Source organism: Ammospiza caudacuta, chromosome 15 (assembly GCF_027887145.1).
Source record: "Ammospiza caudacuta isolate bAmmCau1 chromosome 15, bAmmCau1.pri, whole genome shotgun sequence".
Taxonomy (NCBI): domain Eukaryota; kingdom Metazoa; phylum Chordata; class Aves; order Passeriformes; family Passerellidae; genus Ammospiza; species Ammospiza caudacuta.
The window spans coordinates 14,925,074-14,952,496 of NC_080607.1; the positions used below are offsets into that span (position 1 = coordinate 14,925,074).

Here is a 27,423-nt window from a genome sequence, read left to right on the forward strand (position 1 = left end):
TGGAGCTCCGCAGAGGTTTCCATGTGAAGGTTCAGCCCTGCCTGAGGTGCTGTTTGCAGGAACACACATGGCAGCGTTCAGCACAGCAGCCTTTTCATAACTCCACAGGAGTTTGGTTAATGGCTCCAAATGGCATTTGTGTACCAGACCCAGCAGTCTCTGCTTTTTGCACTGTTAATCCCTTTTGTTGCCACACTTCTGTTCAGTATGAGAAGGAGGTTTCACACAATAACCTTCAAAAATGCACTGAAATTGCCCTCAGAGTGCATGAGTTACATCCCACAGAGCAGAAGGGAAGCTGTCCCGAGAGCAGATCAGTTCTCCTGGGAGGCTGGCAGCTCACACTTGTTTTGTTCAGACACATTTCAGTTCTGAGGGCCGTGATGCAGGCAGGGCACGTGGGCCAGTGCAGAGGTTGCCCAGAGGAAGGAGTTGGGTTCACCCAGGTCAGGGCCTGGATTGGAAATTGCACAGAAATCTGGGAGGGAGAGGATGTCACCATTTCTGCTCACTTTTAGTCCATCAGAAACAGCAATGAGTGGTTCCTTTATTGCCTGTCAAACCAAACAATTCCAGTAACAAACCACTGCAACTCCTTTTCTTCTCAATGCTTAAGGATCTGCACATGCTGAATCATCCTCACAGCACAGAGCATCTCAGCTCTCAGACCCTCCAGGCCTCCCTGTGCATCAGCCTCCCACCAAACTCACCAGTAAAATGACATTTCTGTTTCTCCCTAGGCTTAATTGGTAAAATTTTTGTGAGAAGTAAATTTGTGCAAGCTGAGCCATGAGCAAAAATCTCCATCTCAAGGGGAAAAATCTCTCACACACAAATTTCCTTACACATTCCTCTCCTTACAACAGTTCCTCTGTTGCATATGTGAGGAAAGGTAGGAAGTCCCACAAGCTCAAAGCAAGAGGGAACTGAGCTGGGAACTCAGCTGGCTGCAATGCAGGCTCCAAAAGCTCCAGAAATAGAGATATGCACATCAGATTCTTCCCCCTCCCAACCTTCTGCTATGGCATTGCCTTCTTGGCAGTAGAAAATCTGCAGGTGATTTAACCTATGCCCTTTTCATGAGCCAGACACCCCCTTCTGTGCAGTGAAACGTTCTTAGCTGCAATCTGCTCTGTGAGCAGTGCCCATTTACAGTGGAAACACAGCTTCACCCCTCAGTCCACCACAGGAAAACTCATTCCAAGCATTGCTCAAGCCTTGCTTCAATCCTGTTTTGGGGATTTAAGTGGGATGGGCATTTTGTGTAGGGTCAGATGTGCCCTGAAGGTGTGAAAAAAGGCAGAAGAAGGATGCTGGCAGTCTCCTGCAGCTCTGCAGTTCACAGCCAGGAGCTCAGAGGGAACAGGGACAGCTTGGGTGTTCAGAACACAGCAGAGGGACAAGCCTTCACACTTTTGCAAGGAGGCTGTGAAGTTGTGGATAGATTTAGCAAATCCAGCAAGCAGCAGCAGTTCTTGGAAGGAAGAGATTTGGGGAGTTCCTTGGCTCCTTTATCTCAAGCAAAGTTTACTGTAGGAATTTTGGAGCCAAAATGCAAGTTCCTCTTGCATCCCTTGGGTATCAATCACAGCTTTCTGCTCTGCCTTGAATGTCATCTCCAACACTTCAGGAGTTTCCTAGGCTGTGCTGCACCCCCTGCTCATACCAAACTTGCTGCTGGATGGGCTGAACTCCAGTGGGACCTCTTCAGAAAGCACATTTTCCAAGATTCTCCCAAGGAAAATGATTGATTTATTAATAACATCATTTTAGTGCAGCACCAAGTGCTTCAGGGAAGAGAGTTTGATCCATTCATTCACAAATCCTCCTGTAAACAGCACACAACATTTTCCTGAATCTCAGGGCCCTTCAGAGTGCAGAGAAATAGGACTAAATCAATCAGCTCTGTGTGTTTTAGATGCTCTGTGTCATGCAGGAGACCCAGAGTGGCTCCCCAAGGCACACAGGGCTGCTGGCAATGTTCTCCTGAGGAGCAGCAGCTGATTTTGCAGTGACTGTGACACACAGCAAGAGCAGAGGGTTGTGGCAACCACCAGGGTGAGCCCATGGCAATCCAGGGAATGAATTCTGCTACCCTCTTCCAGCAGCAGCAGCCAGGGGACACCAGGACCCCCAGCTGGAACCCACTGGAGGCAGATTAAAATGATGCACATTAAAACCATCTCAGGCTGCACAGCTGGTGGCTCTGAGAGCTTGAGTCAAACCTCCCTCACAGGTTTGGGATGCAGGAGGAGAGCAGTGGGGATGGATGTGCCAGCAGGGAGCAGGAGTGGTCCAGCATGTGAATGTGGCTGGGAAGGGTTTCATCATTCCCCATACATGGAACACAAGCAGGGAATGGCACCTGTCATTCTGAGGCAGATCAAAGAGGAGGGAGAAGGTGAGTTTAGGGGAATGTGTACTCCTAAAAACTTCTTTATATGGATGTGATGAGTGTGAGGCTGAGCTCCAAAGAGTGCTGGGGTCCCCAGGTGTGCTGATTTCAGGAGAGAATTTTAACCGGGTAAACTATGAAATGGGAGAACGGGGAAACAGAGTAAACTATGATAGGAAATTTGGGACAAGGATTACAGCTTGTTCAGCAGAGAAGGGACAGTAAGTTCTGGATGCACATTGCACTTCTGTGTCATCCTCCCAGACTTCCAGAGGTTGTCCTGGTCCCGTGAGGTCTCTTGGACCCCCATTCCCACCCTGCTTAGGCTGGAAAAATGTCTACAGCAATTTTTGGTGCCTTATCTTAATACCAGCCGTTCCTCCAACTGGAAGCTGCACTTCTGGTTCCCAGCCTAAATATACTTATGACCTGTTTATCTTCGCTTGATTCAGGGCCATGATTTTGCAAAAAATATAACAGCCAGCCCACATAAGTACTTTAAAATGCTGTCTCATATCAGATGCTTAGACCAGATCCTGCAGTTCTTGCATGGAGAAAAATCCTTATGACCTTGGTGACTCTGCTCCTTAAATAGTATTGGAATAAGGATTTGCAGGCTTGTCCTGTTTCACACCAGCTCCTGATTCCAGCAGCCCCTGACTGTCCAGACATGTATCCAAACAACGCAGAGAATCCTTTAAGGTAGAGCAGAAACTCCAGGAGCAAAATGAGTGTGAGTTGAGTATTGGTGATTCAGAGCAACATTTCAGATCTGTGCAATGATGTTGTTGTAGATGCAGAACTGCCTGACTTTGTCCAGGATTTTGTGGTGGTTCAGGTTGGAAAAGGCTTCAACCAGGGCTTGAAGCTGCTGTGAGCAGCAGGGAGCAGAGTCCAGCCTTTCTCCAAACAGCATCCCTGTGTGTGAAGGAGAGAACATCCCTGAGCTTGGGCTTCCTTCGTTCCCCACTCAGGGATTCCCTCGTTGCAGAAGACAGGGAGAGGAGGTTGTTCAGGGTTGTACCCAGCCTCTGCCTTTTGTGGGAGGGATGCTGATGTGCCACTTGTCTCAGAATCTCTGAAACACAGCGTTGTGCTCGCTGCGAGTTGTCAGACACAGATAAAAGCTCCCCAACATTAACAGCAGCAACACTGCAACCGCTAAATTCAGCTTTGAAGTTTGCAACCCACTAAGGCATGGAGGCTGCTCCTCTCTGCGCTGACTCAGTGGGACCATTTACATCCCACAGCTATTTTTACAGGCAAAGAATGAGAAAAAAGCCACACATTTATTTTTCAAAATCCAGTCTTGGGTTCTAAAGAATTGTTTGCAGCAAGCCTAGATAGGTTTCCATGCCTATTCATCCCCTGGCTTATTTGATGAGCTTGCCAGCAGGAAGGATTTTAATTCCTTTTTATCCCAAACTATTTTTTCCACAGCTGTGATATGAAATGGTTCTGCCAAATAATTTAGGCTCAAAATCTGACCTATATTGAATGGTATAAGATGCTGAGCATGTTTTTGGGATTTTAAGGGAAGAGTCTGTATTTCACTGTAGGATTTTTAATGGAAGCCTACAAGAAAACATTGTCTTACATCTCCTATCTTAATCCTATTATTATTATTATTATTATTATTATTATTATTATTATTATTATTATTATTATTATATGCTACTAATACTGTAAGACGTGTTGATGGCCCACTTGAAACAGCATACAAAAAAGGATCTTATGAAACAGCCATAAGAAAAGACACAGAACCTGTTTGTGTTTTATAGGACAGTTTCAAAACCTATCATCTTTTACTCAGTGCCCATATTTCAGGCCGTATCATCAGACATCAGTTTGATTGTTGGTGTAGACTGCAAGTGATATTAAGAGTTGCCACGTGGCTTCTTTAAATCTATTTGGCAAAAGCATTCACCACTCCAAGGGTCCAGTGTTGCAAATACAGAAATTGCGATTTTCAATGGTAAACATCTCAAATGGCAGATTTGGTCTGTACTTTAAAATATGTTCTGTGTGGGCAAAATCCTGCCTGGGAGCACAAGCTGCTTCAGGGCATGAGAGGTGGGAAGCTTGGGAAGGCTTCATTTCGGTTTCAGAGGAACACAGAGGCCACCAGCACCCACACACTGCTGTTCTCAGCTCCGAAGGCTCCATCACGCCCAGCACAGCTCCCAAACCTCCCCTTCCAGTGGCATGGACATTGTCAATGCATATCAACGTCCTCCGAGGAAAGGAAAGGGCAGAGCATCATCCCGGGATGTGACAGACTGGGGTTGAAGTGCCTGAGGGGAATGTTTATCCCGTGCAGTATAAACACACCAGTCCGGGAAGCAACGTATTGCGCAGAGAGATGCCTCGAGTCACTTTGTGGAGATAAATACTGAGTTTGTGTGCTCCCAGCCCCGGGTCTGCCTTGCCCATATACGGCCCAGGATCAGCCCTGCCTTGGCTTTGCTTCAGGAGCCGGCAGCGTCCGGATCCATCCCTGGGCGCGGCTCCGGGTGAGTCTGGGGCGGTGCGCGGGTGTGAGCCCGGGGCCGGCGGATCGGGGTCCGTTCCAGCCCCGCCATCCTGAGCCTCGGCTCCGAGCCCGCTGGAATGGAGCAAGAGCATCTCCATCCGCTTTACAGCAGCGCTTGGACGTGCTCAGCGCCCGCGATGGGTTTAGCAGATGTGACCCCTGCCTCCAGGAAAGCCGGGACCTCTTGGGAATAGGGGGCCACCAGCGCTACTGATGGTTTGGGTGGGAACACCAGGGGAGGAGAAGTTTTTTGAAAGTAACACAAAGGGACACGGTGGGTGGTCGTGCGGGGACGCGGGGGCACGGTCGGCTCGCGGCTGCGGCAGGGAGGGAGCGGAGGAAGAGGCCGGGCAGGGTCGGGGGTGCCGGGGCCGCTCCGTCCCCGCGGGGCTCCGGGCGCTGCCCCCCGCCGGCGGCGCCAGCACCGGCGGGCTGGGGGCGGGGCCTGCCGAGGGCAGCCAATGGCCGCGGGGAAACCGCCGGGCTCATTTGCATTCGGGCGCGACGCAGCCAATGGGCGCGCGAGGCGCCGGCCGCGCTGCGTTCCAGGCGCCCCGCCCGAGCGGCCGCGGCTCATTCGGAGAATGGCTGCGGCCACGGCGTGCGGCTCCCCGCCTCCCCGCCCGCCCCGCGAGCAGCCGCCGCCGCGCAAGCGGGGCGACTCCCGGCGGCGGCAGGCCGCCCTCTTCTTCCTCAACAACATCTCCCTGGACGGGCGGCCGCCCTGCCCGCCCGCCGAGAAGCCGCCGCTGCCCGCCGGCCCGGGCGACGGGGAAGAGGCGGCGGCGGAGCCGGCCGGAGCCCCCCCGCGCCTGCTGCCCCCGCCGCCCGTATGCCAGCCGCCGCCCGCCCTGCTCCTGCCCGGCGTGCCCGCGCTCGCCGCCGCCGGAGCCAAGGGGGATGCGGACCCCGCCCGCGGGGGCATCTTCCTGCCGCAGCTGCTGCTGGGCGGCCCGCTGTGCCCGCCGCCCCCGGCGCCGCCCGCCCTGCCGGGGATGCTGGCGGCGCCCAAGCCGGGCGCCCCGGGGCTGCTGAGCCCCACGCAGAGCGCGGCGGGCGGCAGCTTCGCTCTGGAGGCGCAGCGGCAGAGGTGAGTGAGGGGCCGGGGCTCGCCGGGCCAGCCCACACGCCCGCCCCCGCCGCGCTGACCCCGCGGGCCGTGGGAAGCGCCGGGACCCCCCGCGGGCCTGGGAAGAGCCGGACTTTCCCAGGGCCCTGGGCCGGCCGGGGCTCCGGGAGGGGGAGCGGGGCATGGGAAACGGGCGCCCCCGGGGACAGCGAACGCGGGAGGCGGCGCCGGCCCCGCGGTGGCCCCGGCAGGCAGCACCTGCCCCGGCGGCCCGGCCCGAGGTGCGCGGGATCCGGCCCGGGAGCGCTGCCCGGCCCGCGCTGCCGCCGCCTCGGCAACGCCGCTCGGGCCCGGGGACGCCGAGGATGCCCCGGCCGGGGACGCGGCGGATGGTGAGGGGGATCTGCGCAGGGGATCCCTCGCTGAGGCTCTGTCTGCAGGTTTGCGGTACCCTGAACCCTCCTTCTGCTTTTCCCCAGCCCGGTTTCTGCGTTTCTCTGTTTCCAGATGAAGCTGTCAGGGTCACTGTTAGGCAGAGCGCTTCCTGCACTGCTGGTGTCGTGCCTTCTCCTGTTCTTGTGCTGCTTGTCTCTGCAACTGTGTATTAATGAATGCTTGTGCACAGGGAACTTGTCAGCCTCGGGGGAGGATGCTCTGGCCTTCAGAGCAGGATTACCATTGCAATTCCAAGGGACTTCTGTCAGGCTGAAAGTGTTGCTTTTCTAATTGACTGGAAGGCAGGCTCTTGCTCAGATCTTGGGGATTTGAGCTCTGAAAGAACTCTTTTCAGGCCGTTTCTTGCATAAACAGCTCTGTAAAGTGAGCTGGCCCTCTGAGCCTGCAGATAGGCAGCAGTATCAAAGGCTTTAAGTCTCTGTGGTCTTTACAGTGGCTTCGAGAGCTTTGTCAGTGAGCTGAAATAGAGATGTTGAAATAGACCTTTAAAGCCAGAGAGTTTGCTAATGCAGTTGATGGGTATCCCCTTTCAGTGTGCATCTCATGGTGGAGATGTCCTGTGTATCCCCAGCTTGGGGGTTCAGGTGAGTTTGAGGAGAAGTAGCTGTTTGTCAGTAATGTGGGGTGTCCTCATGTGTCATCCCTCCTGGGGTGTTTTCCTCTTGAAACGTTATTTTCACTTATTGCTTTTCTTGTCGTGGAAGAGACCTTTCCCTCCGTGTTTGTTGCAGAAATTGAAGCTGTGGCTCCAGCTGGGTGCCCTGTATTCTGTAGCTGTGTGCCGCTTGTTGAGCAGGAAAGCCTGGAGGGTGAGGTGCTGCTGTGGAACAGCTCCTACCCAGCACTCCTGGTCCATAAAAGCCAGCACAGGAGGTGCTGTGTGGTTTCATTTCATTGCTTTTATATTGTAGGCAAAGCTCTGGAGGGCAGGTTTTGCATCAAGAGTTTCAAAGCACAGTTCCCTTTGTGGATGTGGCTTTCGCTGTGCCTGTGCATGCAGAGTTCTGGAGAGATGATCCTTCCCCTTCCCATGCCAAGTCAATAGCACACTAAGAAAATATTCCTAGGATCTTCTCACTTGATGTCCTTCCTGCCTCTTTCTTTGGCATTAGGTTTGAGCTGTTCCACTACGGTAATTCTAATCAATCTGGCTGGAAAGAATGATGAATCAGAAATAAAAGGTAGAGAGAAGTGCAAGAGGCAACCAAGGGAATCAAAAGGCTTCTGTCTGAGTAATGACAAAATAAACCATGGAAGATCTGGCTGGAAGGGAATATTGTATTGATCACTTTGCATACTACTTCTGAGGGTGTAGAGTGAGAGTTCATCTGGTTTTCATCTTGAAAGAAAAAGAGCATCTGCTGAAGCCATCAGACAGGAGATTCACATCTTCACATGGACACACACATCTCCTGACAAAAGGACAGTTTTGTGCTGCCTGTGGAGATGTGTTAGAGCCAATGTACCTCACCCCTGTCACACTGGGCACAGCAGTGGGTGAAATGGACCGTCCCTCTGTAATGACAATTTCACTGTCAACTTACAGAATGACTGACTTACCTCTTTATTTTTCACTGGACAGTTTCATGCTTTGATCTGTGACAGAATGTCTCCCATCCCCACTGAGCAGAGGCATCTCTTCATGTTGGAAATACACGAGGAATAATTCAGGGAATCACAGGAGGAATGTCCTTCAGGACAGTTGTGCTTTTACTTCATCCCCTTCTGTGTTGGGTGAGCTGTTTGCAAACTAAGATTCCAAAGTCAGCAATTACAAAATGGATCATCTTTTATCAGGACTTGGGAATCTGAGAATTGTTTTGCCATACAGTGATGTTGCCATTCTAGATCATTAACTGCATCATGCAGAGGTACAGGCCAGTGAAGTTGGTGGAGGGAAGGGGAAGTGGAATCTGCTCTGCCATCCTGGACTTTTCATCCTTGGTGCCCACTTCAGGCAGATGTTCTCTTCAGAGTGCTTTTTGAGGCACTGTCAAGAGCTGCTTTGAACTTTGCTCAGGTGCAGGAGGATCACTGGCTGCAGGGTCCCCAGACTCACTCTGCCTGTGTTCAGTGACCAGTCTTGTGCCATGTCTGGGAATTTCATCCTGCTGGGGCTTGCCCTGATCCATGGAGATCTCCATCTCCTATCAGCATCTCTATCTACTGACAGTATCATTGGGCAGAGTTTTATTACAAAACTTGACCTTGTTTGACTTGACTGAGAGGTTGCAAGAAGCTGATGAGAGCGGCCAGCGTGGCTCACGGCAGGGTGTGACAGCTCTGCTCCAGCTGGGGGGTGGTTATTGGTAACAGGCAGGATCTGCACCACACATCTGCTCACCTGATGTAACCTGGAGCTGCTCCATAGCTCTCAGGTCCTTTAGGATGGAAACTTAGAGGAGGCACCATTCAAACCTGGATGCTCAGTTTCGTTGTGCTGCTGGCTGAGCGTTACAGACTGAATGACTTTAACCTTCCACTTTGATTTTCCTAAGGAATCTTCTGTTTACAGGATCTTAAATTACAATGCTGTGTTATACCAGCTTGCCTGATCTGCTTGCCATCCCTCTTCCCTTCTCCTTTTCCATCTTGCTCTGTTCTTTTGTCCTTTCAGAGAACGAGCCTCACAGAAAGCAGTGCAGGGAGCAGCAAACAGGGAACAAATCTGCATTCACAGATTTCTAATGAATTTCTGCAGCTGGGTCTGAAACTGGCAGAGCTTTCTGGGGAAACACAGATAGCAGAGAGCCCTGCAAATAGCCAGGTTGTGAAAGCATGAAAAATGGAAACAACAGCCCTGGATGTCAATGCTTGTTGTGCTTCTGAGGTTTCATTATAGCCTAATGTAAAAGCAGCTGGTTTTGCCATAATTTGCTGCATTTTGCTGGGCCTAAGAATAAACACAGAGACTAAATTATTTGTGACTGGTGCTTTAATGTCCTTGGAGTTCAGTGGTCAGGGAGCTGAACTGAGTGTTTGTGATAGCTCAGTCATTTCTGATTTATCAGCAAATTTAGGTCATTTTGAAAGTGGGAGTTTAAACAGTAGTTGATAACAGCAACACTCTGGACCTACTCTGCTTTTGAGTGTTAATTGGATGCCAGATTGCTGACATAGGTGTGATCAGATGAGTTCTGTGGGTGGAACACCAAAAATGATTCGTCAGGATTTTATACTTATGGTGGCTAATGTGTTGTTTTGTCCTACTGTCAGCTTAACTGCTGTTGTCACTTCAAGGAATACAAATATTTTATAAAAACCCCTCTGCTAATAAACAGAAATTGTTGAGATGGATGAAATAAAAAGTCTCAGCTTAAATTTTGAACCTAATTTGGAACAAGCTGGGCACATGGTGCCTTTCAGGAAGCAGTGAGCTCTGTCAAAGATGACAAGCTTTGACCTTTCAGAGGTGAACAGCAGACTGGGATGTGCTGCTCGAGCCTCAAAATGAGCATATTCTAAGCCTGAACTTCATTTAAAAGTCAGCTGGAATGTTAAGGCTGCAATCTCCTCCCCAGGTTGCTTCAGCAGATTTCTCTCATATTCTTGACTGCAGGTGAATTACATGTGTCCACTATTAAGTGTTTTATAGCTGCCTGTGGACATTCCCAGGCAGATAAATTAAGCAGAAGAAGTAAGTTGTATGCCTGGCAGGAAACTTGGAGATCAGAACATGCAAGTCCTTGTATCCTGTGCACTCCTGTGAGTGGGTCTGGGTCAGGCAATCCGAGACACTTCCAACACCAAGGTCATTTGACCTCTTCAATTTAGACAGTCCAGAGGCTTTAAAGGATCTTTGCTCTCCAGGCAAGAGTAGTCTGTGCACAATTATCTGCACTTGCAGCTGATTTTACCTGTGGATGGATTCTGCAGCCTTTCAGAGTGATACAGGAGGCCTGGCAGTGGGTTTCAGGATGCTGCAGCTTTGGAGATTCCAGCTCAGAGCTCCTTTCTGCAGGAGGTGATGAGAGTGATCAGAATGATGTTTTGCTTCAAGTCAAGGACTCGTCAGCCAAGAATGAAAACACTACCAAATTAAATATAAAAACCAGAATAACCTAATTTTGGGAATCCCATTCAGACCTCCAGTGAGCAAGTCCTGTAGGAGTGTTACAGTATAGTATATTAAAAGTAATTATTTAGTTATATACAGTACATTAGATATATAATATATTAAATAATGTGTTCTCCTGTTTTCCATCTGTCAGCCAGTTAAAGCTGTGAGGCTGTCAGGCTGAGCGAGCTTGAAGATATTTTTGAGCCTTCTTTTGAAGGTTCTGAAGGTGTCTGGCTCTGTAGTTGGAGTTTTAAAAATGCACAATGAAATTTAGGCTCTTTAATGAGCACAAGGTATTGCTGATAAAGCAGGTGACTGCAGGTGGAGGGTGCTCAGCTAAAGCCACTCAGTCAGCCCAGTTCTTCAGACTGAGCTCCAAACTCCTGACCTTTGGTTTACAGCTGTGTATTTAACCTACTGTAACTGGAATTCACCTGGAATTACTGTAACCTACTCTAAGAGGAATTTACCTATTTCCTGAAAAGGTGTTAAAGGAAGAACCTTCAGCTGGCCCTCTGTTTCACAGCACATTCCAAGCCCTTAAAGCTTGCTGCCATCTGACCCCGTTGCTGAGGCTGTGATCCTGGAGCTCTTGTCCAGGGAATGCTCCTCTTGTGCCAGCTCCTGCTCAGGTGGAGGTACCCAGGTGCAGACCTGCCTCAGAGCTGGGCACCTGGTTCATTTTGGAGTCCCCACAGCATGGGCTGAACTGCTGCTGGTCAGGGCTGCTTGCTCAACAGCAAGGACAGATTTGCACTTGCTCTGTTGTGGTTTTATGCAGTTTAAGCATAAAATTTTGCCCTAGTAAAGCTGCAACCTCTTGACTGTGCATTGAAGGGGATGGCTGATGAAATGGGAAAAACCAGGTGCCCATAAAAGCACTGTGGCACCTCTCTAAATTTTATTTATTTATTTGATTTGGTTTCCTCCAGTCACCAGTTTTAATTTTCTCCTTCCCACTTAAGAGCTTTTCTCTTTGTCTCTTTTTTTTTTTTTTTTTTTCTTCTTCCTTTTTTTTCAGCTTGGGAGTTTACTGTGCTGAAGGCTTTTATTTAGCAAGGCACATGATGAAATGACAGCATCATCTCTCAGTGAAGTGCATGAATATTTCTAGCATAATGCCCAGAGTGTCATCAAGGACACTCTGCATTTCACGTGCCCGTTTTGGTCAGCAGTTCAGTGCTGAGTAAGCAGAGCACAAAGCACAGGGGGCAGCCAGGTTGGTAAGCTACAAACACCTCCAGAAACTGGGAGAAACTTGGAGAAATTTCTCCAAACTTCTGGTGGTGAATGCTTTGTGAGAGCAGCAGGGATTTTAGGAGTGAGCTTTAGGAGAGGGCCGTGGGCACAGCAAACTTCACATCTGGTTTGGTGGTTCTGTTGCAACAGCTGGGCTTTCACAATACTTACTGGAAGGCATTATTTTCTCCTTGCATTGTCTAAACACTCTGAGCACCAAAACAATGTGATTTATGAAACTCAATGAATATAAAGCTCATTCTCTATTAGGTCTTAATCATATGTGGTTGTGAATCAGCAATGAAGCAGCAGCTGCTCTGAAGATTATCTAATTTCTTTCCTTGTTAGTATTTAAAACTCTCCAGGCTTAGTGAGCTTCCCACTTACTCGGCCTCCACCTTCATTCAAATTATCCTTCATTTCTGTTCATTCTCATCTGTTCCACAGGCTGTGTGACACATTCTTCCCTTTACTGGTGGAGGAGTGTAGGATTTTCTCCTGGCTGTTTGGGACCAGCAGGAAAGCCCCCGGTGCCCTTTCAATTTTGCAAACAAACCTTGAGTTAGGAGCACAAAGCTGAAGGAATTAGGCCTCCTCCTTCATCCTGGGCTCTCACAGAGGGACCTGCTCTGTAGCCTAAAAGTATTTTTCATACTCATGTGGCTGATTTCAGTTTACCCTTTTAAATGAAGATTAAAATTAATAAGTTAAACTGGCCCTGCTGTGAGACTTGTATTAATTCTCTGGCAAGCTGGTACTTAAATGTCAGAAAGCTCTTGGGACAGGCCTGCAATCCAAATGCATGATTGTGGTGCCATAAAACAGCAAGAGCTGGCTTTGTGAGGAAGGAGCACTGAGCTGTGCACTTACTGTTGGTGATGCAAAGTCTCTTTCTTCTTTGCCTCTCGAGCATCTGAGCTGCAGCCATCCAGCCATGAAAATGGCCTGCTCAGTGCTGGGCTCTTCATGACACACATCCTTTGTGAAGCCATTTGTTTTACCAAAGACATGGTTTTGATGTGATTCAGTGTAAATGCAGTCTGGGCTTCTTTTGGCTTTAATTACTGAGAACTTGTTGCTCCCAGTGAGCTGTGCTCAATCTGCTTTTGAGCAGGAAACTCATTAGTGTGAGTGCTGAGGGTGGTGAGGCACAGGGCACTGATAGCAGAACAGGGATGCTCCCACTCACACACTCTGAGATCTCTGGATGTCTCCTGGGCTGCAGGAGAAATGGAAACTGCTAAAATGTAAGCTTAAATACAAGGAGTAGCTTTCTTAATCCCCCAGTGCCTGGATTTTACCTAGTGAAGCCCAAGCACAGTTCATATCTGTTTGTTGTCTTGCCTTAAGGAGTGAAAACAATACAGCTTTAAAATATGTCTTGGAAAAACAAAGCTGACAGGTATGGCTTCCTGTTGTAAACAGGATTTGGGATCTGGATTTCTTGTGCAAATTACCTTTGACAGTTGTTTTTAAGCTAGTGCTTCCAAAAACCAATAAATGATTTTTTTGTCCTTGTTATATTAATAACTCAACCTCTTGACAAATGTGGTCATACTGAGGCCTGTAAAGGACATTAGAAAGGGACATCATATTAAAATAAAATTCAAGTGAGAAATAGGAAACCGAATTCTATTAGGCCCTAATTTTACACAGTAATTAAAAATCCTTGACCTCCCCCATCCCCCTCATCTGCTGGCAGTGTGGATGGCTAAAGAGCAGCAGAGGGCATCAGCCCTGCTGCTAATTTTAGCCCAGTGCCTGGGGTGTGTGCCTGTGTGTGCATGCAGCATCTGCAGGGCTATGGATGCAGCTCCAACAGAAACAAATCCACTGCTGGGCCCCTTGGAGGAGGGGGAGCTTTGGCAGCACCTTTGAACAGTCCTGGAGCAGGGCTTGGTGATCCTGGAGGTGATGAGAACAAGAGATCAGTGTAAGATGAACTTGGGGTGCTGTGCTGGTGGAAACATCTGAATGTTGGTTGAACTCTGGCTGTGTGGTGCCTCAGAGTGCAGCCCTGTCCCTGAGAGGGATGGGGGTTCATCAGCATGGGTGAGAAATACTGTGAGATTTTAGAAGCTTTCAGTTTCACCCTTCAGGAGGCCAGCTGGTCAATTCACCTGCTGTGGCAGAAATGCAGGAGCCAGAAGGGCAAAATGGAGAGGAGCTTCCAAGTGGCCAAATGGCAGCTGCACCACTGGCCACTGGCAGGCCCAGTACTGGGGGTTAAGGCCCAGCTTTAGGGGATTAAAAGAAGATTGGTGTGTGCAGAGTGGGGCCATGGGTGCCCAAGGGAGTGCCTTAGAGGACTGTTAGTGGCCCAGCAGCAGGAGTGGATGAGGCTGATCTGTGCCTGAAGCCACATCTGACAGCACAAGGCCAGCGTCCCTTGCATTCAGTACCTGCTAAAGAACTTGCACACTTCCAGCTGCAGGAACATCTTTGTCCTCCTGGGTGTCTGCAGGTAGCCCAGTGCAGGTGGGAGGAGGGGGAAAACTCTTGGCAAGCCAGCAGAAAGGTCAGTGTTCTCTAATCTGGAGCTGTGACTTAACAAGCTTTCTTCTTTCCATTCATAAGACAGGACGTGTAGGGATTACCATTGCTATACATAGATTGCTCTTAGCTGTGTGCTGTCCTGCTGGGAGCACTGCAGAGCTGTGTCACCCTCAGGGCTGGGGATCCCACTGCTGTTTATCCAGTGCCCAGCCTCTGCAGGGTTTCAGTGGGACCCTGGCAGGACCAGAAGAGGACAGCTCTGAAGCTGGAAGCACTCAAACATTGGGTTTCCTCAGTGGGAGGAAGAATAAATGTGTGGGCTGGCTCCTGCTTCCCAGGGCAGGAGTCAAAATGTAGCTCTGAAGATAATTTGGTGGGTATTTTGCTGAACACAAGGGGGTTTTGTGGGTTTTTTTTTAAGTGCATGTTCAGCTGGTCAGGGATTTGGCAGCAGTGTTGGATTGTGTGAGCCCATGTGTGCACACGGAGATAAGGAGCCAAGGCGTAATCCAGAATTCCTCTGCTTGATAGCCCCTTATCTCTGGGCATGGGGCCTCTGTGTTTCTGCTCTTGATGGGTCCCCTCAGGTTCTGGCTCTGTAAACACAGTTGCTGTTTTTAATGACCCGAGAGTGTCCTGCTTTGGCTTTATTGGCTCCTGAAATAAAAAACTGGGAAGCACCCAAAAAAGAGCTCCTAGTCAGGGACATGCAAGCACCCAAACCCTCTATAGCTTGTCACAGCGGTGGCTGGTGCTGGCAAACAGGCATGTTTGGACTTTCTGTTGGAATTACAGCCAGCTCCATGGAACCCATGAACATTTTAATATTGGGTATTTCAATTGCAAATTGCCAGGTCACACATGGGTAAGGCTGCATAGCATAACTCAGCATCTGTAGAGATGTTAGTATTCTTGGTATTTAGGTTGCTTTCAGCAACAAACACACTGTGTAAACCACTTAAAATCCTTTGAATTCCATGGAGCAAAGCAAGAAGTGTTATCCTGGGTGAAGCTGCTTAGCACAGCAGAGGTGACTTGACATTTTTTTGCCATCAAAGTTAGCAGTCACTGGAGTGACCCAGTGCAGCCTGTTGTGCAAGTGTGAGTTGGCTGCATGAGAAAAGCACTCAAACTAAAGCAAATACATGTGTGTGTGCATATTTATAAGTGCCGACTGCTCAAAGTGTCAAATTCTGCTGCATTCTCCAGGGATTGCACTAGTGATTCTCAGAACATGCTGAGGGTGCTGTGTTGCTGTGAAATGTTAGGTTGGGCCTCCAAACTGTTTCAGGTACTGTGGGTTAGTGAGAATTCTTTCCATACACCCCGTTTTGGGATTTGAGGGAGAGTGTCTGGCTCAGCGTCAGGGATTCCTCCAAGGTGACAGCTCCGCTGAGGGCAGAAATTATTTACAAGTGTAGCTAAAAATGAAGTTTCCTGTTGGCAGAGTGGGGATGAGTCATTGTGGTTCTGAGTCAAGGGGAGGGATCTTCCCCTTGCTGCAGCAGGGTTTTACTTCCAGATCTGCTCTCTGTTCAGGTGTTTGGCACTCTTGTCTCTTTCCTGAGAAAACAAGGGGATATTGAGAAGGTGTGACAACCTCACTGAGTCTCCACCATGGAGTTAGGAGTTAGGATCTAGCCATGGCTGTCTCAGTCCATCCTGTTCGTCACACCAAGCATCCTTTAACAGAACTATGTGCTTTTTTTGTACCAGTGCCACTGGCATGAGCTGTGTTTTCCCTCTGTGTGCCATAAACGGCGTCTCTCTGTCTCCATCCAGCCAGGTCTCCCCTGGGAGGGGAGGAAGGTTGTGGATGTTACAAACTGCTTTAGAGCCAGGAGGTTTGCAGTTGCTTCCTCATTTCATGAAGGGTTTTTTTAATTGAATTTTAGATGCTAGATTAGACTGGAGAGCTGTGTAAATGTGAAAGTGTTAAACGTTCCTGTGCTATTCTTGCTGAAAAGCAGAAAACCAGTAATAATTTTAAAACTGAAGTGCTGGTGGAGGGTGTTGAAGCTGTGCCAGGAAAGTTCTCCAGTTGCACCTTAATGGCTGTGGATTTGTAGGAGGCAGTCTCTAGCAATACTGAAGGTGTTAGTCCTGTGGGAGTGCTTGCCTCCCTTGTGTTTGCAGAAAGGGACACTAATTTTCCATCTTCCTACCTGTTTGAGTTCTGAGCTTTTCTTCCTTTTAAGAGTGCCTGAACAGTGCAGCTGAGAGTCTGCTCTGCTGCAGCTTGAGGTTTGATTTTTGTTTTTTTTTTATTTTTGGCAGAAACTGGTCTTGTCAAACCAGAGTCCTGTAACTTTTGTCTTGTTGTGTTGTTTCTACATTGACTTCCATGGCAGCACTGCCCATTAGTTGAGTTCCTGTCTCACTTGGGAAGAAAACCTTGGGCTTGAGCACACGTGGCTTGTGCTAAAAGTGTAGCATAATGCATGCTCAAACAAAGGCAGAAAATACAGACTCTGATAGTTGTAGTGTCAGCTTTTTGCTGGTGGAGTGCATTGTTCCTATAGAAATTGCAGTCAGAGTTGCACAATTCATTTGTAAATCTCTATCAACAAAGAAAGACTTGACTTGGACAATAGTAATGCATCTTACTTTGGCAAAGTCTGGATTTTTTTGCTTGAATGTAATATCCTATTACTGTTACACTAATTCACGTGAGCCCTACTATTATTCTTGCATCTTCCATTCTGGGACTTCACATGGGTGCCAAATACTTTTTGCTTCCTCTAATAACCCTCTCTATTGTTTCTCAGAGAGATCTGTCAGTTTTATTGAGCTGCAGCCACAGACTCTCAGTCTGCTGACTCCTGGAGCTGGAGACAGCTGTTCTGAATGGAGAATGCACACAGATGTTTGGTCATCATACAGATGTACCTGTAGCTGAGCTTAAATTGATATAAAATTATTTACTCCCCTGCCTTGATGGGAGGATCTTTTTGTGACATTCTTGTCAGATCTTAAAGGAGTATTTGGAAGCTTTTTAGGTGTTTAACTTATAGGTAGGTGTTCTTCTGTGTGGCAGATAATGAATGGTCTTGTTGATGAAGTTGGTAAAAATAAGTATTCAAGGGTCCTAGAGGGGGAGACAAGTTCTTGGCCTTTTAAGAAACTTTAAACTCTTAATTAAGCACTCTTGCAACAAAACAAAAATCCAGAAAGCCTGCCATGCATCCTAAGAGCTCGTAGATCTGTTGCAGTTCATAAACTCGGAGGCCATGAACTAATGCTGTTCACTCTTCGTGGTGTTGTGCATTTTGCAGAAGGCGTTTTATCTCCCAGCGCTGCTCTCTAGACTTTTTAGAAGACATAGTGGAGTATGCCAGTGTCCGAAGGTACTTGTTTTCAAAAGCAGCATTAACCTCAGCTCGTTGCATGCCCTCCTCTCCTCCCTCCACCCTCTTCCACGCCAATATCTGAGGTCCTGCATGCTGGTGCTGCCATCTGATCATACAACTGGCATGAATTTTTCTCAGAACACTTAACAGATTTGGCTTTTTTTGTTTTGTTTTTCTTTTTTATCGTTGCAGAACCAAGCATATATCTGGGTCTCCAAGACACAAAAGCTTGAAGAAGATGCACTTCATCAAGAACATGAGGCAGTATGACACCAAGAACAGCAGGTAACGTGTGGAAATCGATGTTCCCCCTGTACTTGTGTGCAGTAGGAAGCAGCCTTCAGTTCCACGCAGTGAGACATTTAACATCAGTGAGAATTAGGGGATGCCCCTGGGGCCTTGTTAGCTTTATCCAGACTTCTGTCAAAGGTGGTAGGTGCTCATATCTGCTACATTTGCACTGATGATTCTGCCATCCTACTCTGAGGAGGTTAAATCATTCTCTCTTTTCTTCTCTCACTTTTCTTATTTCTCTCACTTTTCTTATCTCTGGCATAGAGAGGTCAGAGCTGAGAATGGAGAAGAAATGGAGAAGCCATTAAGGAGAATGGCTTGATTTAGGCAAATTCTTGGCTCTTGGTTGCTGAGCAGAAGAGAAAGGGAGGCTGCATTTAACCCATGTTTATTATTAATAGAAGTGTGAGGTTTCATCTAAATGTAAAATACTATCTACTTTTTTCACAAGGTTTATGTAAAAATTACATAGATATATATTTAAGGCCTGAGATCTCCTTTGAGTTGCTCCCAAGGTGATGGCAGGTCCTAAACACTGAGATTTGATAGAGAGCCCCAAGGACCTGCAGGGTCAATGTTAAACCCCTGCTCTTCTGCTGCTTTCTGAAAATGTTAAATCCATGGCAGTATCTATGACTTGCAGAGCAAGATAAGAAGAGCCTTGTGTTAATACCCCATAAAAAGCTGCTTTGTAACTTCTGGATCTTAATTCATACCCTGATCTTTCCCCATCTGCTTACAGGATAGTGCTGATCTGTGCCAAACGAACCCTGTGCGTGGCATTTTCCATCCTACCTTACGGGGAGGGGCTACGGATCAGGTGAGTCTCCCCAGCTGCTCTGGGAAATGTCTGCTCTGCTGTTTCAGAAGATCTCCTGCAATGAGTCTGCTTGGTGTCTCCTGTTCTGGGGCAAGTGAGCCTATTCAACCTGCCATTCATGTGTAAGGACAAGAGTTTGCTGTCAGAGCAGGAAAACCAGACACTGCCACAGTGTCAAAGTGTTCGTTCCAACTCCAAGAGAAAAATACTGGAAAAGGCAGATTTTTCTTCCAGTGTTTATTCACATTTTAAAGCACTCCAGTCCTGTGAAATCTCTGAAATCAACTTTGAACAGATAATGTGATTGGCTGCTGTGTAGGTTTTCTATACTCCTGAAGTGGTTAGAAATCAATTGTCTTTAGAGCCACAAACAGTGGTGTCAGCAAAAAAGCACAGGGAGTTTCAGGGAAGGGTGCTGTTGTCTTCAGTGGAAATTCTCAAGGTTTTATAGTGAATTTACAACTAAACAAGTTAAAGATGCTCTTCTGTTTCTCAGTTTTAAGCCATGAATGTCACTATTTGCAACCTAAGAAAAGCAGAAACAGTTTGGACTGATTCACACTGCTTTTAGTGTTTGGACTACATTTTTGTTTACAACTGTCAGTATGATCATTTATGAGAAACAAAACCCACAAACTGGATTTCCCTGCCTCTTTCTTCAGTCCCTTGTGAAGTTTAAGTCCATTCTGTGAAGGTCTGTTATCTACAAATATACCATACAAAACACTAATTCTGTTCTGGCAAAACAATTGTGTTGTCACTTCTGTCCTGTCGGTAACTTATGGACAAAGGAAACGGATGCTTAGTCGTGGGAATTGTATTGTATGCAAATACCTGCCATAAAAATAGTTGATGGGAAAATATTCTCCCACATAATAGAAAGGCAGCAAGGTCACTGGAGCTATTTCAGAGCAGTTCTGAGCGCTGTGCTGTTCTGCTTGCAAGCTGGCAAGGCAGTTCTTCACTTGAAAACTGGATTTCATGGAATATTGGTGACAAAGCCACGTGCTGCCATTGCTGGCACAGGGATCTGGCAGCTTCATTCTGAACTTGAGCTTGTGTGCACAGGGGTTGCAAATTTGCTCTTGAAAGGCAGGTTTCTAATCCTGGAAAACAAGTAATGTAAATCAAGTTTGCTGTTATGTTTTTGAACATTAGAGGGTTGGGAATGGTGTGGTCTTGTGCAGAAAGATCATATTAAAAACAGTTTACCTTCAACAGGTAGATTGGTAGATTTGTGTTAAACTGAAATGAAATCTGATTCTTTGGTTAATGAACATCTCCACATTTTGAAAAGAGTAGTTAAAAACTAATGCTCTCTTGGAGGTGGCATGGAAGGGTTGGCTTGTTTCCACACAGGAGAACTCTGACCTGGTGCTGTTGGTTGGTGTTTACCATGGGAAGCTGGGCTTGCATTCTGTAATTGTGCTCTTTCTTACCTGCATTTAGTGATCTGAAAATGGAAGGACAGAAACAGCGACATCCTTCTGGAGGAGTTTCAGTATCTACTGAGATGGTGCTTGGACTGGAAGGAGTAGAGCTGGGTGCTGATGGCAAGGTAAGGACATTTATTTTTTCACCCCAGGACCATTTCATGCTGGGACAAATCAATTTGTGCAGTGCTTTGCTGTCCATTATGTGAGAGCTTTGGCTTTTCAGAGCACTGGAAGTTTTAAACCTCTAGTTTGAAATTGTGGCTTGTGATAATGCTACCTCTGAAAAGGCTGCTGAAGCTTGTTATCACTTCTGCCTCCGTTTCTGGAGAATTGAGTTGGCTTTGCTATCTGAGGCAACATGTGAGTGAAGTTCTGATAGAAATATGGATGAAACTCATACTGCTTGAGTTAAATTTATAATGCCAGAATTTTACTTGTGATTCTCTCCTTTTCTTTGCCATCCCACCAAATCTTCTACAACTCTTCATTTTAAAGTTGTGAAAACAAGGCAAACCTCATCCAACTTTTCCCTTCCTCCTGTCTCACAGTTCCAAGCTCCCCACTCCCAAATCCAGACTCTGGGGGACTCTGATTTGGAAAATCCTAGGTGTCTGGGAATAATCTTTTCAGTAAATTTCCCCTCCATAACCACTACAACTTCCTCTTCTTTCAGGTTGTGTCCTATGCAAAATTCCTGTACCCGACCAACGCTCTGGTTGTGCGCAAAGCCGACGCCTACGGTGCTGTTCCCCCCTGTCGAGCCAGTGCTCCCCGCAGTCTTCCTGGGTCCAGATACAAACCTGTGACAGCAAAAACAATACCAGCAGGGACAGACATTGGTAAGGACAGAGCCAGCTCTGTCATCACTGCTGCACGCAGCAGAAAAGGCAGAGATTTGTCTGAGATAACTGCAGGTTGTTGTAGGGATGCAGATGCTGCAGCTCGTTAGTGCAGTGCAGATGATGAGCCTCAGGACTGAGGCTTCCACAAACTCCTTACAGCCTCCATATATCTGGCCTAGTTCTGTTTATGCCATTCAGGAGGCACAAAGCTTTTCCTTGGGAATGTAAAGTTTTATATTTCTCACCAATAAACATCTGGTGTACATAGATCCAGGTGGTTCTCCTTGCCTTCTAGCAAGGTAACAATGCATAAGCCAGAGTTTGTGCCACGAATCCCCTCTCTTGTGTAAAAGAGCAAATTTGACAACAACTCTGCTGTCTCTTAGACTACAGGCAAAATAATTCAGTCTTGGGTAATTGTGTTCTGGGTATATTTGTAGATGCAAACTCAGTTTGCACTAAATCTACAATGGTGTGTCAGGCATGATGTGTGTGTGGTGGAGAAAGAGTTTGTGTGGTTTATTTAATTGCTCTAATTTGTGACTGGTGCATTTATGAAATGCATGCATGTGCCTGTAGCTGCAGTTTGTACTGTGAGATCTGCCAACACTTAACATTTGCTATTTGAAAACTTTCTTAAGGAGGAAACAGGGAGTTTAAAGCTCTTTTTCTGGTGACCCAATGCACTTTCCTCATTCCCTCAGGAAGTGAAGCTGGAGAAGCTGCAGAGTATGATCCAAATCTTCTGGATGATCCTCAGTGGCCCTGTGGAAAACATAAACGTGTTCTCATCTTTGCCTCATACATGGTGAGTGACTGGCATACCTGAAAGAGGAGAGATTCCCTGACAGATCCTCCTGTAAAGAGCTTTTTTGAGGAAGAAAAATTCCTCTAGGAAGAAAAAGTGTTTTTGCTGATAATTGATTAGGAAAACTACAAACAGTTGAGTTTGTACATTGAGCTTGTCAAAGGCCAACCTGACACCTGTCTTCATGTTGTCATTTACTTCTTGTAACCATTTGCTTACTATTTTTTTAAAGACTTTGTCTGTAGTTGAGATTCAACTTTGGGATGTTTCAGAAATGTTAAATTGTGAATAATAAAACTCAGGTTTGCCTTTGCATTAGTGTTTTTGGAAGAGTTGTTTGGCTGTCAGTCCCATTCACAAGACAAATGATACATTTTGCTTCTTGCATTTCAGACTACAGTCATAGAGTATGTGAAACCCTCAGACCTTAAAAAGGATATGAATGAAACCTTTAGAGAGAAGTTTCCTCATATCAAGTTGACACTGAGCAAAATTAGGAGGTAAGAAATAAGCCTTGAGTAACAAGGGCGTCATCATCCACACTGTCTGAGGCTGCACTTGTATGCAGCAAATACTGAACCTATTAATAGCATATATGATTAAACACTAATCTCCTGTTGTCAGTTGAGCTGACTTGTAGGATGACAGCCCTGTACTGGAATCTTTAGGATGCTGAGAAAGGGTAACAGTTGGTTTTCAAAGTTCCACCTCAAGGGTTTTGTTTCACCAACTGTGGTGTACTAACACCAGGAGCCAATTAACAGTGGAGTAGCATTAGCTTTGAAACAAACCCTTGTAACCTGATTGCTTGGCTGCAGTGCAGTCCCACTCCAACTGGATTGGCTTTCTGGGCCCTCTGGCTATTTTTGCCTTTCAATTACCAGACTTACTGATGACTACAGACTCTAACAAGGTTGTGGATAAAGAGTGTTAGATCTGTGGAGACTTGGTAAAGCAAAGCTTTTTGTGGAGGCTACACAGCATTCCTCATCCTTGAGTAAATGCATCTGGTTGCTCCTCACCAATATGCACTGTTGCACCTTCAGAGAGCTGTAATCTTGCTGGTGTTACAGGGAGACTGATGCAATCAAAGCCTGTTGAAATAGGCAGCTTAAACATGATTCTGCTGAGTCACCAGGGCCAGGTGTAGCTCAGCTCCAGGGGAAGGTTTGCTTGGGCAGTGTGTCCTGCCTGAGTCCTGCATGCTCCTCTTTGCAGCAGTTCAGAGCAGTGTGTTCCTGCAGGGATCATGCAGCTGCAGTGTGGATGGCAGCCCTGGGAGCACCCATCCACCTCCAAGCCTGCTGAATGCTGAGGTGAAGGGCTGGCTGTGTGGGGAGTGTGGAAAGCAGGCTGCCTTCCCCTCACACCTGGCTCTTACACAAGGTGTCCACCAGACAGGTCTCTGTGCAGCACTGCTGTCATCTGCAGGGCTCTGCTGTGGTTTTCTGTTGGTCAGAGGGGTTCACTCTTATCATCTGAATCACAAACCAGTTTGGGAACCCAGAAGAGATCCTACAGCAATAGTCTGTGTGTCAGTGAGGCAGCTAAGCTGTCGTGTTTATGGGCAGATGAGGAATTGTTCTACCACAGTGGATGTTGTCAGCCAGGTGAAATCATTTTGTGCATCAGCACCAGCTGGGCTTTTCCACTCTAGGATAATACTTGTCATGGTTTTCCAAAGAGGAGTCTTGCCCATATGCTCCTCTGGGTTGCTGTGCTGCAGTATTTCTACAGCATGTAATAAAATCTGTCGTGTTTGGGGGGGTGTCTTTTCTCCTATTCCCAGTTTAAAGAGAGAGATGAGAAACCTGAGTGAGGAATGCAGTCTGGAGCCAGTGACTGTCTCCATGGCTTACGTTTACTTTGAGAAGCTCGTGCTCCAAGGCAAGCTCAACAAACAGAACCGCAAACTGTGCGCTGGTGCTTGTGTTCTGCTCGCAGCCAAGATCAGCAGTGACCTCAGGAAACACGAAGTGAAACACCTAATAGATGTAAGTGCTGTGAGCCTTGTTCCAGCTGCTCTCAGAACCTCCTCCCTAGCTCATAGGCAAAGATTAAATGCAAGGTTTTCAGTGGCACGTGCTTTTCAGTGGCACAGCTCTTTCAGTTTTATGTCTCATTTAGGACTCTTCCTTGCTTTGTTTTTTTTTAATTCATTAAAACTATCTGCCTGGTGCAGGCTAGTGTCTTACTGATCCTCCAGTAAAGTTATTTTTGCACTAGTATATGTTTGCCAGATATGCAGTAACAGTTGTGTGGGTGTCACAGCTGAGCTGATAAGCTGGTTTGATTCTGAAAATACAGCTCAGGCTGTGCATCACAGACTTAATCTAACAATGCCTTGAAATCACCTGGATTAACTGATTCTTTCTCCCCTCCTTTGTTTTGTTTTGTTACCACCGTGATAGAAACTAGAAGAGAGATTCAGATTCAACAGAAGGGATCTCATTGGTTTTGAATTCACCGTCCTCGTGGCTTTGGAACTGGCTCTGTATCTCCCTGAAAACCAAGTTTTACCTCATTACAGACGGCTCACACAACAATCTTAACCAAAGCTCCCTCCCAGCCAGCATCCAGCTGTGCTGGGATCCCACCCCAGGATGCTGCCTGTGGAGCTGCCACTGGCTCAGCTCGTTGGGAAGGCTGCAGGGTGATGGGAACTGCCGAGGTCTGTGGACACAGATGCCAAATCTGGGGCATGGTACGAGAAGAGTTATTGAACTTTTGTTTTCTTTCGGACATTTAAAGCACAAATACTCACCAGTCAGCTGTCATGGCTGCTTATTATTCCTTATTTATCTTCCTGGTTTTACTAAAACTGTTCTTCCCTATGAAGAATACTATGGTATTGGTTCTTTTTATTTTATTTTGTTTTAAGCCTTTATTGTATTCCTTGAAACTGAAGGAACATCACTTCCATTCCAGTGCACCATAAAGTTCAGATGTTTCTAAGAACCTTCTCACATTTTTACATTAATGAAATGCATACTTTATTTTTTTAAAGATGTGCCTAAAACTGGCTGGTCTGGTACCAGTGCTTTTTAAGTTAGTTCTGTTATTTAGTGGGGAATCCTGAATTTGTATAGCCATTTATTCTTTACCTGCATTGGCCTTGCATACAAGGAAAACAATTCCAGTATATCTGCACTAATAATATACAGGGCATCTATTCTATGATCTATAAGTAGCAAGACTGAAATTACTCCATTTCAATTTATTTACTATAAATAACTTTAAAATATACATTTTGCTTTAGAAGGAAAATTGGTTTGAAAACCTGTCATGAAGTACCACACATTGAGTGAGGTAGCTGGGAAGTGATTGCTGTCCTAATTCACTCTTGAGTGGAAGATGAGCACTTGACTAAGAGCAATTTGCTGTCAAATGTATAATTTAGGGGTTTTATTTGTTTCTCTGTTCTGTAGCCTGAAATAAGCACCTTTTTTTAGGATTGACTGTATTATAGATGGTCTTATCTGAGCAAATATGAAGCCAGTAGAGTTACTGCTGCCAACAGAGGCCAATGAAACAAAGCATGCTCGGTATTTAAAATGCTACATTTTTTACTCTCTGTTCTTCCAAGCATTGCATCACTGTGATGGTCCTCATAAAACTGGCATTTCTTGCACATCTGAGCAGCCACTACTGGCTGGTGCCCAGCAGCTCTCTAGAGTTCAAAGAACTTCTCTGCCCGTTGGCTTATTCCTTCCTTTATTTTTACAGTATCCAGGTTGGGAATGAATTCTTGATTACAGGTGGAACCTTCTGTGGTGTTGGCTCTTGGGTTTATTTTCTGAAGCAATATTATTGATACAAGTTACTGGGTCCCTTTGCAAGGAACAAAACTGATACTTGGTTATTCCAATGAGAAAGTTGTAATTTAAGTTTGACTCATAAACTGCCAGACCTCGTGCTGAGGTCAGGGACTTGTTATCCAATATGTAAGTAATGTAAATTCCTGTTCCTTGTATTAAATATTGGTTGTAGCCAAAACCAAAGCTGAATCCTTGCTCTTCAGCTGTGTTTTGTCTGAAGCTAATTTGGCTTCATTAGAATTGCAGCAAACTTTACTGGAGCCCCTTTCTGTCTAAGTGGGGCCCAAAGTGTATTTTTCATATATAATAATTACAGTGACTATCAAACCTTTTGTAACTGTGTTCAGGTGTATGTAGCTTCAAATTATTTGTGTAAAATTTAATATGCTTGTGATTTCTCTAACACAGAAGGAATTTCCAGTCTCCAGAAGTAAGATGTAGCTAATAGCTTAGACAATAAGCTTGCCAGTTATCTTCCAAAAGGTTTAAAAAATTGCCTACTAGTTAAACTTTCTACTGAATATAACTGTCCTTGCATGCAGAAATAGTGATGTACTAAACATCTGGTGTGTAATGAGCCTCCAAATTAGAAAACAAGTGGTGCAGACAGCTGAGGTGCTCCACCGCTTCCCAAGGCATTGTGGAGGGGCCAGAGGTACAACAGAGCAAAGAAATTTCTCAAAGAACAGCTTGATTAGTCTGAATGAAATCTGAACGTGTCCTTCTCTGGGAACTTTTTTATTTGGTGTATAAAGAGTTTTCTGTAACAAAATTAACTTTCTGAGGGAACAAAACGCACTTTGGTTTGCAACACTTTGCAGTCTGTATTCAGTGGAAGTTTGTCTAGTTCAAGTGGCCATTTGGGCTGAAATTACACTCCCAGAACCCGTGGGTTTACGTCATAAAACCGGCAAGCTTTTGTTTTCTTCCAGGAGAACAAATTGGGATAAAAGAGCATTAAATTACAGAAAGCTGAATGTTGTCTGACAGTCATTCTAGCCCTTGGCTCGGGCACGCACTCGAGTTGGGAAGCCAAGGAGGACGCAGGGCAGGGAGGGCTGTGCCAGCTGTGTCTGGCAGAGCTGGGGCTTGGGGTGATGCTGCCCAGAGCCTGGGGCTTGTGCAGGAACCTGTGTGTGAGCAGGGACAGCAGGGACAGCAGGGACAGCCAGCCCTTCCACAGGGATCCTCCCGCAGCTCCGCCCGCTCTGCCCGCCGGGCTCGCCCTTCCCAGAGCGCAGCTCGCAGCCCCGTGCTGGAATCTCTCTTTTTTCACCTAAAAGCTGCCACCATGTGGCAAAGGACTCTCAGTACCTTGTGTGTTCACAAACTCAGCGCGGGACCCAGAGCCAGAGCTGCCGGTTCACGTTTGCACAGCCAAGCTCCTCCTGCTTTGAAGAGAAAACAGCTTTACACCGAGAGAGGCTCGGTGCTTTGTGAAGGTGCTGCCGGGGTGGCTCAGCACGGAGAACTCTCTTGAGAAGAGCCTGTACATTTCCTGTAAACAAAAACCCTTCTAGTTTTGTCATATTCCATTATTTAAAAGTCTCAGTTGTAGCCTGTTTGTTTTATTTTGGGTTTGTTTGTTTTTTTCTTCTGTGAAATTAAGATGCTGTGAAATAAAACCTGGTTTTGGTACATGGTTTGTAACCAAATGTCTCATTTTGGAGTAACAGAATGGGTGGTGTTGGAAGGATGGGATCCCACCTGCCCCAGGTGACCCTGCTGCTGAGGCAGGTCACCTGGGGCAGGTGACACAGGAATGTGTCCAGGTGGGTCTGAAATGTCTCCAGAGACAGAGACCGCC

At 46.7% G+C, this 27,423-nt stretch overlaps 1 protein-coding gene across 1 annotated transcript; it reads left to right on the top strand.

Annotated features, from left to right (window-relative positions):
• Window positions 1–5,512: 5,512 nt before the first annotated feature.
• Window positions 5,513–27,254, top strand: CABLES2 (Cdk5 and Abl enzyme substrate 2). Its single transcript, XM_058814612.1, has 9 exons — window positions 5,513–6,018; window positions 17,791–17,883; window positions 18,635–18,712; window positions 20,162–20,270; window positions 20,822–20,987; window positions 21,695–21,798; window positions 22,192–22,298; window positions 23,588–23,792; window positions 24,210–27,254. Exons 1-9 carry the CDS (start codon window positions 5,513–5,515, stop codon window positions 24,348–24,350), a joined length of 1,509 nt encoding a protein of 502 aa, XP_058670595.1. The 3' UTR covers window positions 24,351–27,254.
• Window positions 27,255–27,423: the final 169 nt, after the last annotated feature.